We start from the raw sequence: 19,881 nt of genomic DNA on the forward strand, positions 1-19,881 counted from the left end.
GTAATATAGTTACTATAGTTACTACAGCTTGTCTGTCTGGTAATACAGTTACTATAGTTACTACAGCTTGTCTGTCTGGTAATATAGTTACTATAGTTACTACAGCGTGTATGTCTGTCTGGTAATATAGTTACTATAGTTACTACAGCTTGTCTGTCTGTCTGGTAATATAGTTACTATAGTTACTACAGCTTATCTGTCTGTCTGGTAATATAGTTACTATAGTTACTACAGCTTGTCTGTCTGTCTGGTAATATAGTTACTATAGATACTACAGCTTGTCTGTCTGGTAATATAGTTACTATAGTTACTACAGCTTATCTGTCTGGTAATATAGTTACTATAGTTACTACAGCTTGTCTGTCTGGTAATATAGTTACTATAGGTACTACAGCTTGTCTGTCTGTCTGGTAAATTAGTTACTATAGTTACTACAGCTTGTCTGTCTGTCTGGTAATATAGTTACTATAGTTACTACAGCGTGTCTGTCTGTCTGGTAATATAGTTACTATAGTTACTACAGCTTGTCTGTCTGTCTGGTAATATAGTTACTATAGTTACTACAGCTTGTCTGTCTGTCTGGTAATATAGTTACAATAGTTACTACAGCTTGTCTGTCTGTCTGGTAATACAGTTACTATAGTTACTACAACGTGTCTGTCTGTCTGGTAATATAGTTACTATAGTTACTACAACGTGTCTGTCTGTCTGGTAATACAGTTACTATAGTTACTACAACGTGTCTGTCTGTCTGGTAATATAGTTACTATAGATACTACAGCTTGTCTGTCTGGTAATATAGTTACTATAGTTACTACAGCTTGTCTGTCTGTCTGGTAATATAGTTGCTATCATTGAGATTCTACTAATTTACTAGAGGGGCGACATCATAAACCCTCAAAGTTCCAGAATGCGGTGGAAATGGCAGCCATATTGGTCAGGGAGAAATCCAAACCAGTCTAATTGGAATGAATGGCTGTAGAGGCATAATCCTGATTTTACTTATGCAGGAAATACGGGTTTACCAATAAAACAAACAAAAAATTGCCTCTATAACTAGGGCTCCAGAGTGGCGCAGTGGTCTAAGGCACTGCATCTCAGTGCTAGAGGCGCCACTACAGACCCTGGTTCGATTCCAGGCTGTATCACAACCGGCCATGATTGGGAGTCCCATAGGGCGGCACACAATTGGCCCAGCGTCGACCGGGTTTGGCCGGGGTAGGCTGTCATTGTAAATAATAATGTGTTCTTAATTGACTTGCCTGGTTAAATAAAATATCTGATAAATGTCTACATTTCTGTTTTCTTGGAAAGCTGTGAGTGCTGTTATTTAATACAATATCAGTACTAGTTGCATTTCCAACTTGTCTAAATATTATCATCAACTGATGACAGGCTGTGGATTGACAGAAATGTTTGAATTCAATGTTGTCATATTGGCAGTTAAAAATGGACTCGTTCCTCTAAAACTGTCTGGCTAGCTAGCTAACAACATACAGTGCAGATACATTCTTAAAGAGAGAGAGAGAGAGAGAGAGAGAGAGAGAGAGAGAGAGAGAGAGAGAGAGAGAGAGAGAGAGAGAGAGAGAGAGAGAGAGAGAGAGAGAGAGAGGAGAGAAGGAAAGAGCGAGCTAAGAGATAGAGAGAGATATATTTTAGAGATATGTTTATTTGACTTTTGTATATTATCTACCTCACTTGCTTTGGCAATGTTAACACATGTTTCCCATGCCAATAAAGCCCCTTGAATTGAATTGAATTGAATTGATATAACAGTATTCAGCCTACAGTACCTTCTCTGCACATGCAGGATCCGTCGATGTGTGAGCAGGCGATCTGGTTGTGGCAGGAACAGGGAGAGGAACAGTTGGCCCCATACACCCCAGCAGGACAGGTCAGGGAACAGTCATCACCCTGAGAGAGAGAGAGAGAGAGAGAGAGAGAGAGAGAGAGAGAGAGAGAGAGAGAGAGAGAGAGAGAGAGAGAGAGAGAGAGAGAGAGAGAGAGAGAGAGAGAGAGAGAGAGAGAGAGAGACAGAGAGAGAGAGAGAGACAGAGACAGAGAGAGAGAGAGAGAGAGAGAGAGAGAGAGAGAGAGAGAGAGAGAGAGAGAGAGAGAGACAGAGAGAGACAGAGAGAGAGAAATACAGAGAGAGAGAGAGAGAGAGAGAGAGAGAGAGAGAGAGAGAGAGAGAGAGAATATCTCTGGCTGAATATCTCTACTCTGTCAGAGATTCGAAGCAGAGACAGATCCTTACCAAGTACAGGCTGAGTGACCACCGATTGGCAATAGAAACCGGCAGACATAAAAAGACATGGCTACCCAAAGAGGAGCGTGTATGTGGTCACTGCACGACAGGGGAGGTAGAAACAGAGATGCACTTTCTCCTTTACTGTGATAAATATTCCTCACCAAGAGATTCATTATTCACAGAAATGACTACATTTATTCCAAATTTTAACTTATTAAACCCAGAGGAAAAACTAAAAATACTCATGGGCGAAGGAGCAATGGCTCCTCTTGCAGCCAAATATATATTTGCCTGCCATAGCCTGAGGGACACTGAATAATAACATCTGCATAGTAAGCAGTAACTTACTTATTATGACTGTTATTGTTTTTACTGTTATTGTTATTAGTATTATTATTGTTGTTTATCATTCCAAATAGTAATGGTATGGGTGGTAATGGTAATGATAGCAGTTTAATGATGGTGGTGGTGGTAGTGGTGCATTACACCACTACATAACATTCGACTATTGACTGTTACCATTTTATTGTTACTATTTTTATATTTAATTTTGTATTATTATTTACTGCCATTCTATATTATTATTTGTCATTGTTTTAATTGTATTACAATGTATATTGTATACATTGTTGCTTTGGCAATATTGACACAATGTTTTTCATGCCAATAAAGCAGCTTGAATTTGAATTTGAATTTGAATTTGAGAGAGAGAGAGAGACAGTTTCACTGTTTCCACAAGCAATCTTTTTAAAGACTTCAGTGAAACTAAAACAATGTTTGGATCAATATGTTCCCTCCTAAATCAAAAGTTAGTTTGAAGTTTTCAGGCCTCAAAATGTGGTCTTAAAGTTGAGATGAGTTCATTTTCTACACCATCTGTTGTTTTTTTCAGATCCATATTTGCCTGAATCCCCAATGAATGGGAAAGATAGGCAGCGTCTAATTCAATCATTTTAGACTGATTCATCTGGGATTCAGATGTAAAGTTGGATCCACGTTCACGCAGCAGATGGCATGAAACACATCATCACTCATCTCAACATTACACCCCTTTTGAGGTCTGAAAACAACTGACAAACTTTTACTTTGGAGTCAACTTCCCTTTCAACCCAGACACGCTGTACATATTCCCTGTGACAGACCACCAAGCAAATCTACAGCCCTTTCAACCCAGACACGCTGTACATATTCCCTGTGATAGACCACCAAGCAAATCTACATCCCTTTCAACCCAGACACGCTGTACATATTCCCTGTGATAGACCACCAAGCAAATCTACAGCCCTTTCAACCTAGACACGCTGTACATATTCCCTGTGACAGACCACCAAGCAAATCTACAGCCCTTTCAACCCAGACACGCTGTACATATTCCCTGTGACAGACCACCAAGCAAATCTACAGCCCTTTCAACCCAGACACGCTGTACATATTCCCTGTGACAGACCACCAAGCAAATCTACAGCCCTTTCAACCCAGACACGCTGTACATATGCCCTGTGACAGACCACCAAGCAAATCTACAGCCCTTTCAACCCAGACACGCTGTACATATGCCCTGTGACAGACCACCAAGCAAATCTACAGCCCTTTCAACCCAGACACGCTGTACATATGCCCTGTGACAGACCACCAAGCAAATCTACTGCCCTTTCAACCCAGACACGCTGTACATATTCCCTGTGACAGACCACAAAGCAAATCTACAGTGATACAGTATTGCTTTGATTACAATGTGAACTCACTGTGAAGTCCACTACTGTGGTATTCTAGTCTGTAATCTCTCCTTTCTTCTCTAAGGGTACAACGATCTACTGTGGTATTCCAGTCTGTAATCTCTCCTTTAAGGATACACTGATCTACTGTGGTATTCCAGTCTGTAATCTCTCCTTTCTTCTCTAAGAATACAATGATCTACTGTGGTATTCCAGTCTGTAATCTCTCCTTTCTTCTCTAAGAATACAATGATCTACTGTGGTATTCCAGTCTGTAATCTCTCCTTTCTTCTCTAAGGATAAAAGGATGAGCATAATGCAATACCGTGTGAGTGTTGACTGTTCGTGTTGGTGATTTATGCATTGAAGTAAATTGGTGTCAGTCTGCGACCCAGAACATTCAGAACACACACAGACTGAGCCCGCCCTGTCAACCTCAGTGGCCTATCAGTGTGACTAGATTACTCAGTATTATTCAGTTTACTGACACGTTACAATAACTAAAGTACGCTGGCAGACTACAGAGACATAACACTCAGCATGAACCATTCTGGAGCTTGGAGTAATGAACACATAAAAAACTATTTACTAAATTAAACCACTAGGCCTAAAGGCTATTCCTACGCTGCGTTGTAGGCCTGTGTTTCCTGAGTAAATCTGAGCTCTACTATTAGTACATCATCCCATAATCCCAGTACACATTCCCAGTATATAATCCCAGTATATAATACCAGTATATAATGCCAGTACACATTCCCAGTATATAATACCAGTATATAATCCCAGTACATAATACCAGTATATAATGCCAGTACACATTCCCAGTATATAATACCAGTATATAATCCCAGTACATAATACCAGTATATAATACCAGTATATAATGCCAGTATATACATATAATACCAGTGCATAATCCCAGTACATAATGCCAGTATATAATCCCAGTACGTAATGCCAGTATATAATACCAGTATATATTACCAGTATATAATGCCAGTATATAATACCAGTATATAATGCCAGTATATAATACCAGTATATAATACCAGTATATAATGCCAGTATATAATACCAGTATATAATGCCAGTATATAATACCAGTATATAATGCCAGTGCATAATGCCAGTATATAATACCAGTATATAATGCCAGTATATAATACCAGTATATAATGCCAGTGCATAATGCCAGTATATAATACCAGTATATAATGCCAGTATATAATACCAGTATATAATGCCAGTATATAATGCCAGTATATAATACCAGTATATAATGCCAGTATATAATACCAGTATATAATGCCAGTGCATAATGCCAGTATATAATACCAGTATATAATACCAGTATATAATGCCAGTATATAATGCCAGTACATAATGCCAGTACATAATCTGGAGCACTGTCAGACATGTCAAATAACAGTAGTATTTGGGGACGTCCTCTCCTCTCCTCTCCTCTCCTCTCCTCTCCTCTCCTCTCCTCTCCTCTCCTCTCCTCTCCTCTCCTCTCCTCTCCTCTGGGAATCCCTGTCCTCTCCTCTCCTCTCCTCTCCTCTCCTCTCCTCTCCTCTCCTCTCCTCTCCTCTCCTCTCCTCTCCTCTCCTCTGGGAATCCCTGTTCTCTCTCTGACACCCCATTGAGCAGGACCTCCACCTACAGTACAACACTGTGCTGATTCAATTAATTATGAATCATGTCTAATTAAGACAGCAGACCCCCCAACCACCCCGACCAACCTTACGTCTTTTAATTACCCTTCATCTAATATTCACCAAGTTAAACAAACGAAGAGAGGGAAGAAAAATATGAGTGTTAGAAAGAGAGTGAGGTAGTTAAAGAAAGAGATGACTACAGTAGTGTTCAGTAGATGGTAGTCCTGGAGAAAGCACTAGAGATGACTACAGTAGTGTTCAGTAGATGGTAGTCCTGGAGAAAGCACTAGAGATGACTACAGTAGGGGTCAGTAGATGGTAGTCCTGGAGAAAGCACTAGAGATGACTACAGTAGGGTTCAGTAGATGGTAGTCCTGGAGAAAACACTAGAGATGACTACAGTAGTGGTCAGTAGATGGTAGTCCTGGAGAAAGCACTAGAGATGACTACAGTAGATGGTAGTCCTGGAGAAAGCACTAGAGATGACTACAGTAGGGTTCAGTAGATGGTAGTCCTGGAGAAAGCACTAGAGATGACTACAGTAGGGTTCAGTAGATGGTAGTCCTGGAGAAAGCACTAGAGATGACTACAGTAGATGGTAGTCCTGGAGAAAGCACTAGAGATGACTACAGTAGATGGTAGTCCTGGAGAAAGCACTAGAGATGACTACAGTAGGGTTCAGTAGATGGTAGTCCTGGAGAAAACACTAGAGATGACTACAGTAGTGGTCAGTAGATGGTAGTCCTGGAGAAAGAACTAGAGATGACTACAGTAGATGGTAGTCCTGGAGAAAACACTAGAGATGACTACAGTAGTGTTCAGTAGATGGTAGTCCTGGAGAAAGCACTAGAGATGACTACAGTAGGGGTTAGTAGATGGTAGTCCTGGAGAAAGCACTAGAGATGACTACAGTAGATGGTAGTCCTGGAGAAAACACTAGAGATGACTACAGTAGGGTTCAGTAGATGGTAGTCCTGGAGAAAGCACTAGAGATGACTACAGTAGTGTTCAGTAGATGGTAGTCCTGGAGAAAGCACTAGAGATGACTACAGTAGGGTTCAGTAGATGGTAGTCCTGGAGAAAACACTAGAGATGACTACAGTAGGGTTCAGTAGATGGTAGTCCTGGAGAAAACACTAGAGATGACTACAGTAGGGTTCAGTAGATGGTAGTCCTGGAGAAAGCACTAGAGATGACTACAGTAGTGTTCAGTAGATGGTAGTCCTGGAGAAAGCACTAGAGATGACTACAGTAGGGGTTAGTAGATGGTAGTCCTGGAGAAAGCACTAGAGATGACTACAGTAGGGTTCAGTAGATGGTAGTCCTGGAGAAAACACTAGAGATGACTACAGTAGTGGTCAGTAGATGGTAGTCCTGGAGAAAGCACTAGAGATGACTACAGTAGGGTTCAGTAGATGGTAGTCCTGGAGAAAACACTAGAGATGACTACAGTAGTGGTCAGTAGATGGTAGTCCTGGAGAAAGAACTAGAGATGACTACAGTAGATGGTAGTCCTGGAGAAAACACTAGAGATGACTACAGTAGGGTTCAGTAGATGGTAGTCCTGGAGAAAGCACTAGAGATGACTACAGTAGTGTTCAGTAGATGGTAGTCCTGGAGAAAGCACTAGAGATGACTACAGTAGGGTTCAGTAGATGGTAGTCCTGGAGAAAACACTAGAGATGACTACAGTAGATGGTAGTCCTGGAGAAAGCACTAGAGATGACTACAGTAGTGGTCAGTAGATGGTAGTCCTGGAGAAAGCACTAGAGATGACTACAGTAGATGGTAGTCCTGGAGAAAACACTAGAGATGACTACAGTAGGGTTCAGTAGATGGTAGTCCTGGAGAAAGCACTAGAGATGACTACAGTAGTGTTCAGTAGATGGTAGTCCTGGAGAAAGCACTAGAGATGACTACAGTAGGGTTCAGTAGATGGTAGTCCTGGAGAAAACACTAGAGATGACTACAGTAGTGGTCAGTAGATGGTAGTCCTGGAGAAAGCACTAGAGATGACTACAGTAGATGGTAGTCCTGGAGAAAGCACTAGAGATGACTACAGTAGGGTTCAGTAGATGGTAGTCCTGGAGAAAGCACTAGAGATGACTACAGTAGATGGTAGTCCTGAAGAAAGCACTAGAGGTGACTACAGTAGGGTTCAGTAGATGGTAGTCCTGGAGAAAGCACTAGAGATGACTACAGTAGTGGTCAATAGATGGTAGTCCTGGAGAAAGCACTAGAGATGACTACAGCAGATGGTAGTCCTGGAGAAAGCACTAGAGATGACTACAGTAGATGGTAGTCCTGGAGAAAGCACTAGAGATGACTACAGTAGGGTTCAGTAGATGGTAGTCCTGGAGAAAACACTAGAGATGACTACAGTAGTGGTCAGTAGATGGTAGTCCTGGAGAAAGCACTAGAGATGACTACAGTAGATGGTAGTCCTGGAGAAAGCACTAGAGATGACTACAGTAGTGGTCAGTAGATGGTAGTCCTGGAGAAAGCACTAGAGATGACTACAGTAGATGGTAGTCCTGGAGAAAACACTAGAGATGACTACAGTAGATGGTAGTCCTGGAGAAAGCACTAGAGATGACTACAGTAGGGTTCAGTAGATGGTAGTCCTGGAGAAAGCACTAGAGATGACTACAGTAGTGGTCAGTAGATGGTAGTCCTGGAGAAAGCACTAGAGATGACTACAGTAGATGGTAGTCCTGGAGAAAACACTAGAGATGACTACAGTAGATGGTAGTCCTGGAGAAAACACTAGAGATGACTACAGTAGTGGTCAGTAGATGGTAGTCCTGGAGAAAGCACTAGAGATGACTACAGTAGATGGTAGTCCTGGAGAAAACACTAGAGATGACTACAGTAGATGGTAGTCCTGGAGAAAACACTAGAGATGACTACAGTAGATGGTAGTCCTGGAGAAAGCACTAGAGATGACTACAGTAGGGTTCAGTAGACATTGACATTCCACAGGGGAAAGGAGGGAAACTCACTGGGGTCATACAATGTATATACGCCTACAAGGGAAGAGTATAAAATGTGTTGTGTAACTTCCTAAACGGGGGCACTCAGCTAACGGCATCCTGGGTAATAAACACTTGAAACTTCTCTGGAGCGTTTTGGTCTCAGTTCCTTATTGCAAAGAGGTTACAAACAGTCTTTTACTGTTTAACACAGTTACATCATCCTGCTTCACACTGTGTGTGTGTGTGTGTGTGTGTGTGTGTGTGTGTGTGTGTGTGTGTGTGTGTGTGTGTGTGTGTGTGTGTGTGTGTGTGTGTGTAAAAGTAAAGATACCTTAATAGAAAATGACTCAAGTAAAAGTGAAAGTCACCCAGTAAAATACTACTCGAGTAAAAGTCTAAAAGTATTTGGTTTTAAAAATACTTAAGTATCACAAATAAATATAATTGCTAAAATATACTGAAGTATCAAAAGTAAAAGTATAAATCATTTCAAATTACTTATATAATTTTCTTGTGTTTTTAATTTACAAATAGCCAGGGGCACGCTCCAACACCCAGACATCATTTACAAACCAAGCATGTGTTTAGTGAGTCCACCAGATCAGAGGCTGTAGGGACGACCAGAGATGTTCTCTTGATAAGTGCGTGGATTGAACAATTTTCCTGTCCTGCTAAAAATTCTAAATGTAACGAGTACTTTTGGGTGTCAGGGAAAATGTATGGGGTTAAAAGTGCATTATATTCTTTAGGAATGTAGTGAAGTAAAAGTTGTCAAAAATAGAAGTGAGGCCTCAGACTGTGTTCCTCTCCTCCTCTCCTCTCCTCTCCTCTCCTCTCCTCTCCTCTCCTCTCCTCTCCTCTCCTCTCCTCTCCTCTCCTCTCCTCTCCTCTCCTCTCCTCTCCTCTCTGTCTGTTAACAAACAGACTGTGTCCCCTCTGGAACTAAGGGCCACGCTGTGCAGGTGAATACGTTTGTTTGTGTCTGTGTGTGTGTGTGTGTGTGTGTGTGCATGTTTCTGTCTGTACACTTAGGGTTCAGGGTAGTTAACTGTGTCGTGCTACAGGACTGACTCATCTCGTTCCACCTCTCTCCGTCTCCCTGTAGCAAAGAGCCTGCGTCCCAAATGCCTCCTCCACTCCCTATAAGGTGCCATTTGGTCCAACAGGCTGTGAGTGAAGCTGGGGTCACAACCCTGCCCTGGTACATGCAGTACATCTGGTGGATCAGAGTCCCACTCAAAGCTACCATCTCTTCCAGTGACATCTACAGTACATCTGGTGGATCAGAGTCCCACTCAAAGCTACCATCTCTTCCAGTGACATCTACAGTACATCTGGTGGATCAGAGTCCCACTCAAAGCTACCATCTCTTCCAGTGACATCTACAGCACATCTCAAAGCTACCATCTCTTCCAGTGACATCTACAGTACATCTCAAAGCTACCATCTCTTCCAGTGACATCTACAGTACATCTCAAAGCTACCATCTCTTCCAGTGACATCTACAGTACATATCAAAGCTACCATCTCTTCCAGTGACATCTACAGTACATCTCAAAGCTACCATCTCTTCCAGTGACATCTACAGTACATCTCAAAGCTACCATCTCTTCCAGTGACATCTACAGTTCATCTCAAAGCTACCATCTCTTCCAGTGACTTCTATAGTACATATCAAAGCTACCATCTCTTCCAGTGACATCTACAGTACATATCAAAGCTACCATCTCTTCCAGTGACATCTACAGTACATCTCAAAGCTACCATCTCTTCCAGTGACATCTACAGTACATATCAAAGCTACCATCTCTTCCAGTGACATCTACAGTACATCTCAAAGCTACCATCTCTTCCAGTGACATCTACAGTACATCTCAAAGCTACCATCTCTTCCAGTGACATCTACAGTACATTTCAAAGCTACCATCTCTTCCAGTGACATATACAGTTCATCTCAAAGCTACCATCTCTTCCAGTGACATCTACAGTTCATCTCAAAGCTACCATCTCTTCCATTGACATCTACAGTTCATCTGAAAGCTACCGTCTCTTCCAGTGACATCTACAGTTCATCTCAAAGCTACCATCTCTTCCAGTGACATCTACAGTTCATCTCAAAGCTACCGTCTCTTCCAGTGACATCTACAGTACATCTCAAAGCTACCGTCTCTTCCAGTGACATCTACAGTACATCTCAAAGCTACCATCTCTTCCAGTGACATCTACAGTTCATCTCAAAGCTACCATCTCTTCCAGTGACATCTACAGTTCATTTCAAAGCTACCATCTCTACCAGTGACATCTACAGCACATCTCAAAGCTACCATCTCTTCCAGTGACATCTACAGTACATCTCAAAGCTACCATCTCTTCCAGTGACATCTACAGTACATCTCAAAGCTACCATCTCTTCCAGTGACATCTACAGTACATATCAAAGCTACCATCTCTTCCAGTGACATCTACAGTACATCTCAAAGCTACCATCTCTTCCAGTGACATCTACAGTACATCTCAAAGCTACCATCTCTTCCAGTGACATCTACAGTTCATCTCAAAGCTACCATCTCTTCCAGTGACTTCTATAGTACATATCAAAGCTACCATCTCTTCCAGTGACATCTACAGTACATATCAAAGCTACCATCTCTTCCAGTGACATCTACAGTACATCTCAAAGCTACCATCTCTTCCAGTGACATCTACAGTACATATCAAAGCTACCATCTCTTCCAGTGACATCTACAGTACATCTCAAAGCTACCATCTCTTCCAGTGACTTCTATAGTACATATCAAAGCTACCATCTCTTCCAGTGACATCTACAGTACATATCAAAGCTACCATCTCTTCCAGTGACATCTACAGTACATCTCAAAGCTACCATCTCTTCCAGTGACATCTACAGTACATCTCAAAGCTACCATCTCTTCCAGTGACATCTACAGTACATCTCAAAGCTACCATCTCTTCCAGTGACATCTACAGTACATCTCAAAGCTACCATCTCTTCCAGTGACATCTACAGTACATCTCAAAGCTACCATCTCTTCCAGTGACATCTACAGTACATCTCAAAGCTACCATCTCTTCCAGTGACATCTACAGTTCATCTCAAAGCTACCATCTCTTCCAGTGACATCTACAGTTCATCTCAAAGCTACCATCTCTTCCATTGACATCTACAGTTCATCTGAAAGCTACCGTCTCTTCCAGTGACATCTACAGTTCATCTCAAAGCTACCATCTCTTCCAGTGACATCTACAGTTCATCTCAAAGCTACCGTCTCTTCCAGTGACATCTACAGTACATCTCAAAGCTACCGTCTCTTCCAGTGACATCTACAGTACATCTCAAAGCTACCATCTCTACCAGTGACATCTACAATACATCTCAAAGCTACCATGTCTTCCAGTGACATCTACAGTTAATCTCAAAGCTACCATCTCTTCCATTGACATCTACAGTACATCTCAAAGCTACCATCTCTTCCATTGACATCTACAGTTAATCTCAAAGCTACCATCTCTTCCAGTGACATCTACAGTACATCTCTTCCAGTGACATATACAGTACATCTCAAAGCTACCATCTCTTCCAGTGACATCTACAGTACATCTCAAAGCTACCATCTCTTCCAGTGACATCTACAGTACATCTGAAAGCTACCATCTCTTCCAGTGACATCTACAGTTCATCTGAAAGCTACCGTCTCTTCCAGTGACATCTACAGTTCATCTGAAAGCTACCATCTCTTCCAGTGACATCTACAGTTCATCTGAAAGCTACCATCTCTTCCAGTGACATCTACAGTTCATCTGAAAGCTACCATCTCTCCCAGTGACATCTACAGTACATCTCAAAGCTACCGTCTCTTCCAGTGACATCTACAGTACATCTCTCAGAGTGAAGGGGAAATGATGCTTCATTAAGGTTCACCTCATAGATAATGGACTCTAATGTACGTCTCAAATGGCACCCTATTCACCATATAGTGCACTACTTGTTGTCATGGGTTCTGGTCAAAAGTAGTGCACTATATAGGGAATAGGGTTCTGGTCAAAAGTAGTGAACTATATAGGGAATAGGGCTCTGGTCAAAAGTAGTGCACTATATAGGGAATAGGGCTCTGGTCTATAGTAGTACCACTATATAGGGAATAGGGCTCTGGTCTATAGTAGTACCACTATATAGGGAATAGGGATCTGGTCTATAGTAGTACCACTATATAGGGAATAGGGCTCTGGTCTATAGTAGTACCACTATATAGGGAATATGGCTCTGGTCTATAGTAGTACCACTATATAGGGTATAGGGCTCTGGTCTATAGTAGTACCACTATATAGGGAATAGGGCTCTGGTCTATAGTAGTACCACTATATAGGGAATAGGGCTCTGGTCTATAGTAGTACCACTATATAGGGAATAGGGCTCTGGTCTATAGTAGTACCACTATATAGGGAATAGGGCTCTGGTCTATAGTAGTACCACTATATAGGGAATAGGGCTCTGGTCTATAGTAGTACCACTATATAGGGAATAGGGCTCTGGTCTATAGTAGTACCACTATATAGGGAATAAGGTGTCATTTGGGACGCAGACCAAAGCTTTGTAAAGTATAATAATTCATAATAATAGTGTATATAGTATAGTAGTATAGTATAGTAATAATAGTATAATATAGTAAACTGTGTCTGATATGGTGCTGTACTGCATCTCTCCAGTCCAAGACTACCTGTCTATTTCCCTGTCTGCTGCTTGGCAGGGTTTTACCTGAAGTTCTGTTCTGACGACCCGCCTGTCTGCTGCTTGGCAGGGTTTTACCTGAAGTTCTGTTCTGACGACCCGCCTGTCTGCTGCTTGGCAGGGTTTTACCTGAAGTTCTGTTCTGACGACCCGCCTGTCTGCTGCTTGGCAGGGTTTTACCTGAAGTTCTGTTCTGACGACCCGCCTGTCTGCTGCTTGGCAGGGTTTTACCTGAAGTTCTGTTCTGACGACCCGCCTGTCTGCTGCTTGGCAGGGTTTTACCTGAAGTTCTGTTCTGACGACCCGCCTGTCTGCTGCTTGGCAGGGTTTTACCTGAAGTTCTGTTCTGACGACCCGCCTGTCTGCTGCTTGGCAGGGTTTTACCTGAAGTTCTGTTCTGACGACCCGCCTGTCTGCTGCTTGGCAGGGTTTTACCTGAAGTTCTGTTCTGACGACCCGCCTGTCTGCTGCTTGGCAGGGTTTTACCTGAAGTTCTGTTCTGACGACCCGCCTGTCTGCTGCTTGGCAGGGTTTGACCTGAAGTTCTGTTCTGACGACCCGCCTGTCTGCTGCTTGGCAGGGATTTACCTGAAGTTCTGTTCTGACGACCCGCCTGTCTGCTGCTTGGCAGGGTTTGACCTGAAGTTCTGTTCTGACGACCCGCCTGTCTGCTGCTTGGCAGGGTTTTACCTGAAGTTCTGTTCTGACGACCCGCCTGTCTGCTGCTTGGCAGGGTTTGACCTGAAGTTCTGTTCTGACGACCCGCCTGTCTGCTGTTTGGCAGGGTTTGACCTGAAGTTCTGTTCTGACGACCCGCCTGTCTGCTGCTTGGCAGGGATTTACCTGAAGTTCTGTTCTGACGACCCGCCTGTCTGCTGCTTGGCAGGGTTTGACCTGAAGTTCTGTTCTGACGACCCGCCTGTCTGCTGTTTGGCAGGGTTTTACCTGAAGTTCTGTTCTGACGACCCGCCTGTCTGCTGCTTGGCAGGGTTTGACCTGAAGTTCTGTTCTGACGACCCGCCTGTCTGCTGTTTGGCAGGGTTTGACCTGAAGTTCTGTTCTGACGACCCGCCTGTCTGCTGTTTGGCAGGGTTTTACCTGAAGTTCTGTTCTCACGACCCGCCTGTCTGCTGCTTGGCAGGGTTTTACCTGAAGTTCTGTTCTGACGACCCGCCTGTCTGCTGCTTGGCAGGGTTTGACCTGAAGTTCTGTTCTCACGACCCGCCTGTCTGCTGTTTGGCAGGGTTTTACCTGAAGTTCTGTTCTGACGACCCGCCTGTCTGCTGCTTGGCAGGGTTTTACCTGAAGTTCTGTTCTCACGACCCGCCTGTCTGCTGCTTGGCAGGGTTTTACCTGAAGTTCTGTTCTGACGACCCGCCTGTCTGCTGCTTGGCAGGGTTTGACCTGAAGTTCTGTTCTCACGACCCGCCTGTCTGCTGTTTGGCAGGGTTTTACCTGAAGTTCTGTTCTGACGACCCGCCTGTCTGCTGCTTGGCAGGGTTTTACCTGAAGTTCTGTTCTCACGACCCGCCTGTCTGCTGCTTGGCAGGGTTTTACCTGAAGTTCTGTTCTGACGACCCGCCTGTCTGCTGCTTGGCAGGGTTTTACCTGAAGTTCTGTTCTGACGACCCGCCTGTCTGCTGCTTGGCAGGGTTTTACCTGAAGTTCTGTTCTGACGACCCGCCTGTCTGCTGCTTGGCAGGGTTTGACCTGAAGTTCTGTTCTGACGACCCGCCTGTCTGCTGCTTGGCAGGGATTTACCTGAAGTTCTGTTCTGACGACCCGCCTGTCTGCTGCTTGGCAGGGTTTGACCTGAAGTTCTGTTCTCACGACCCGCACAAAAACGGTTCAAATCCATTAAGCTATTAGTAATGACACATTTGACTTTCAACTACTGGACTAAAGCTTCCTAAGAAGTTTAATAAAAACGTTACCTCAGTACAGGGGCATAGTGGGTACAGTGTGTATAGTGGGTACAGTGTGTATAGTGGGTACAGTGTGTATAGTGGGTACAGTGTGTATAGTGGGTACAGTGTGTATAGTGGGTACAGTGTGTATAGTGGGTACAGTGTGTATAGTGGGTACAGTGTGTATAGTGGGTACAGTGTGTGGCGTGTGTCCTGCACCATCTACTCACCATGTACCCGGGGGCACAGACGCAGGTTCCGGTGATGCCCTCACAGTCGGCTCCGTTGGCACACACACATGCCTCCTTACATCCCTCGCCATAGTAACCTGACGGACAGGTCTCGTTGCAGAACAGACCCGTCCACCCTGCCGCACACGCACACTCCCCCGACAACGGATGGCAGCTGGGAATGGAGATGAGAGGAGAACAGAGAAGAGGAGAGAACAGAGAGGAGGAGAGAGGAGAGAAGAGGAGAGAGGAGAGAGAAGAAGAGAGGAGAAGAGAGGAGAGAGGAGAAGAGAGGAGAGGAGAGGAGAGGAGAGGAGAGGAGAGGAGAGGAGAGGAGAGGAGAGGAGAGGAGAGGAGAGGAGAGGAGAGGAGAAGAGAAGAGAGAAGAAGAGAGAAGAAGAGAACAGAGAAGAAGAGAGAAGAAGAGAGGAGAGGAGAAGATAAGAGAGGAGAAGATAAGAGAGGAGGCTTATGATAGTCTGTCTGCTGATACACTCTTAGAAAAAAAGATTATATCTAGAACCTACAAGGGTTCTTCAGCTGTCCCCATAGGAGAACCCTTTGAAGAACACTTATTGGTTCCATGTAGAACCCTTTCTACCTACAGCCGAAGAACAGTAGAACAGTGTAGAGTAGAATAGAGACATCCCCTCAGGTCCTTAGAGACTGTACTGGCTGACTGTAGAGTAGAATAGAGACGTCTCCTCAGGTCCTTAGAGACTGTACTGACTGTAGAGTAGAATAGAGACGTCTCCTCAGGTCCTTAGAGACTGTACTGGCTGACTGTAGAGTAGAATAGAGACGTCTCCTCAGGTCCTTAGAGACTGTACTGGCTGACTGTAGAGTAGAATAGAGACGTCTCCTCAGGTCCTTAGAGACTGTACTGGCTGACTGTAGAGTAGAATAGAGACGTCTCCTCAGGTCCTTAGAGACTGTACTGGCTGACTGTAGAGTAGAATAGAGACGTCTCCTCAGGTCCTTAGAGACTGTACTGGCTGACTGTAGAGTAGAATAGAGACGTCTCCTCAGGTCCTTAGAGACTGTACTGGCTGACTGTAGAGTAGAATAGAGACGTCTCCTCAGGTCCTTAGAGACTGTACTGGCTGACTGTAGAGTAGAATAGAGACGTCTCCTCAGGTCCTTAGAGACTGTACTGGCTGACTGTAGAGTAGAATAGAGACGTCTCCTCAGGTCCTTAGAGACTGACTGGCTGTAGAGTAGAATAGAGACGTCTCCTCAGGTCCTTAGAGACTGTACTGGCTGACTGTAGAGTAGAATAGAGACGTCTCCTCAGGTCCTTAGAGACTGTACTGGCTGACTGTAGAGTAGAATAGAGACGTCTCCTCAGGTCCTTAGAGACTGTACTGGCTGACTGTAGAGTAGAATAGAGACGTCTCCTCAGGTCCTTAGAGACTGTACTGGCTGACTGTAGAGTAGAATAGAGACGTCTCCTCAGGTCCTTAGAGACTGTACTGGCTGACTGTAGAGTAGAATAGAGACGTCTCCTCAGGTCCTTAGAGACTGTACTGGCTGACTGTAGAGTAGAATAGAGACGTCTCCTCAGGTCCTTAGAGACTGTACTGGCTGACTGTAGAGTAGAATAGAGACGTCTCCTCAGGTCCTTAGAGACTGTACTGACTGACTGTAGAGTAGAATAGAGACGTCTCCTCAGGTCCTTAGAGACTGTACTGACTGACTGTAGAGTAGAATAGAGACATCCCCTCAGGTCCTTAGAGACTGTACTGGCTGACTGTAGAGTAGAATAGAGACGTCTCCTCAGGTCCTTAGAGACTGTACTGACTGACTGTAGAGTAGAATAGAGACATCTCCTCAGGTCCTTAGAGACTGTACTGGCTGGCTGTAGAGTAGAATAGAGACGTCTCCTCAGGTCCTTAGAGACTGTACTGACTGACTGTAGAGTAGAATAGAGACGTCTCCTCAGGTCCTTAGAGACTGTACTGGCTGACTGTAGAGTAGAATAGAGATGTCTCCTCAGGTCCTTAGAGACTGTACTGGCTGACTGTAGAGTAGAATAGAGACGTCTCCTCAGGTCCTTAGAGACTGTACTGGCTGACTGTAGAGTAGAATAGAGACGTCTCCTCAGGTCCTTAGAGACTGTACTGGCTGACTGTAGAGTAGAATAGAGACGTCTCCTCAGGTCCTTAGAGACTGTACTGGCTGACTGTAGAGTAGAATAGAGACGTCTCCTCAGGTCCTTAGAGACTGTACTGGCTGACTGTAGAGTAGAATAGAGACGTCTCCTCAGGTCCTTAGAGACTGTACTGGCTGTAGAGTAGAATAGAGACGTCTCCTCAGGTCCTTAGAGACTGTACTGGCTGACTGTAGAGTAGAATAGAGACGTCTCCTCAGGTCCTTAGAGACTGTACTGACTGACTGTAGAGTAGAATAGAGACGTCTCCTCAGGTCCTTAGAGACTGTACTGGCTGACTGTAGAGTAGAATAGAGACGTCTCCTCAGGTCCTTAGAGACTGTACTGGCTGACTGTAGAGTAGAATAGAGACGTCTCCTCAGGTCCTTAGAGACTGTACTGACTGACTGTAGAGTAGAATAGAGACATCTCCTCAGGTCCTTAGAGACTGGCTGACTGTAGAGTAGAATAGAGACGTCTCCTCAGGTCCTTAGAGACTGTACTGGCTGACTGTAGAGTAGAATAGAGACGTCTCCTCAGGTCCTTAGAGACTGTACTGACTGTAGAGTAGAATAGAGACGTCTCCTCAGGTCCTTAGAGACTGTACTGACTGTAGAGTAGAATAGAGACGTCTCCTCAGGTCCTTAGAGACTGTACTGGCTGACTGTAGAGTAGAATAGAGACGTCTCCTCAGGTCCTTAGAGACTGTACTGACTGACTGTAGAGTAGAATAGAGACATCTCCTCAGGTCCTTAGAGACTGGCTGACTGTAGAGTAGAATAGAGACGTCTCCTCAGGTCCTTAGAGACTGTACTGACTGTAGAGTAGAATAGAGACGTCTCCTCAGGTCCTTAGAGACTGTACTGACTGTAGAGTAGAATAGAGACGTCTCCTCAGGTCCTTAGAGACTGTACTGGCTGACTGTAGAGTAGAATAGAGACGTCTCCTCAGGTCCTTAGAGACTGTACTGGCTGACTGTAGAGTAGAATAGAGACGTCTCCTCAGGTCCTTAGAGACTGTACTGGCTGACTGTAGAGTAGAATAGAGACGTCTCCTCAGGTCCTTAGAGACTGTACTGGCTGACTGTAGAGTAGAATAGAGACGTCTCCTCAGGTCCTTAGAGACTGTACTGGCTGACTGTAGAGTAGAATAGAGACGTCTCCTCAGGTCCTTAGAGACTGTACTGGCTGACTGTAGAGTAGAATAGAGACGTCTCCTCAGGTCCTTAGAGACTGTACTGGCTGACTGTAGAGTAGAATAGAGACGTCTCCTCAGGTCCTTAGAGACTGTACTGGCTGACTGTAGAGTAGAATAGAGACGTCTCCTCAGGTCCTTAGAGACTGACTGGCTGTAGAGTAGAATAGAGACGTCTCCTCAGGTCCTTAGAGACTGTACTGGCTGACTGTAGAGTAGAATAGAGACGTCTCCTCAGGTCCTTAGAGACTGTACTGGCTGACTGTAGAGTAGAATAGAGACGTCTCCTCAGGTCCTTAGAGACTGTACTGGCTGACTGTAGAGTAGAATAGAGACGTCTCCTCAGGTCCTTAGAGACTGTACTGGCTGACTGTAGAGTAGAATAGAGACGTCTCCTCAGGTCCTTAGAGACTGTACTGGCTGACTGTAGAGTAGAATAGAGACGTCTCCTCAGGTCCTTAGAGACTGTACTGGCTGACTGTAGAGTAGAATAGAGACGTCTCCTCAGGTCCTTAGAGACTGTACTGGCTGACTGTAGAGTAGAATAGAGACGTCTCCTCAGGTCCTTAGAGACTGTACTGACTGACTGTAGAGTAGAATAGAGACGTCTCCTCAGGTCCTTAGAGACTGTACTGACTGACTGTAGAGTAGAATAGAGACATCCCCTCAGGTCCTTAGAGACTGTACTGGCTGACTGTAGAGTAGAATAGAGACGTCTCCTCAGGTCCTTAGAGACTGTACTGACTGACTGTAGAGTAGAATAGAGACATCTCCTCAGGTCCTTAGAGACTGTACTGGCTGGCTGTAGAGTAGAATAGAGACGTCTCCTCAGGTCCTTAGAGACTGTACTGACTGACTGTAGAGTAGAATAGAGACGTCTCCTCAGGTCCTTAGAGACTGTACTGGCTGACTGTAGAGTAGAATAGAGATGTCTCCTCAGGTCCTTAGAGACTGTACTGGCTGACTGTAGAGTAGAATAGAGACGTCTCCTCAGGTCCTTAGAGACTGTACTGGCTGACTGTAGAGTAGAATAGAGACGTCTCCTCAGGTCCTTA

The 19,881-nt window shown here is 44.3% G+C and overlaps 1 protein-coding gene across 1 annotated transcript in view; it reads right to left on the minus strand.

The window, feature by feature from the left end:
- LOC139575133 (multiple epidermal growth factor-like domains protein 11) overlaps positions 1-19,881 on the minus strand; it is a 168,289-nt gene that overhangs the window by 61,079 nt on the left and 87,329 nt on the right. The window contains exons 7-8 of the mRNA XM_071400136.1: positions 15,484-15,658; positions 1,794-1,914 (exon numbers count right to left, since the gene is read on the minus strand). Coding sequence (XP_071256237.1) covers positions 1,794-1,914; positions 15,484-15,658 — 296 coding nt within the window. The remainder of the gene's footprint in view (positions 1-1,793; positions 1,915-15,483; positions 15,659-19,881) is intronic.

This window comes from Salvelinus alpinus, chromosome 5 (genome assembly GCF_045679555.1).
Source record: "Salvelinus alpinus chromosome 5, SLU_Salpinus.1, whole genome shotgun sequence".
Lineage (NCBI taxonomy): Eukaryota > Metazoa > Chordata > Actinopteri > Salmoniformes > Salmonidae > Salvelinus > Salvelinus alpinus.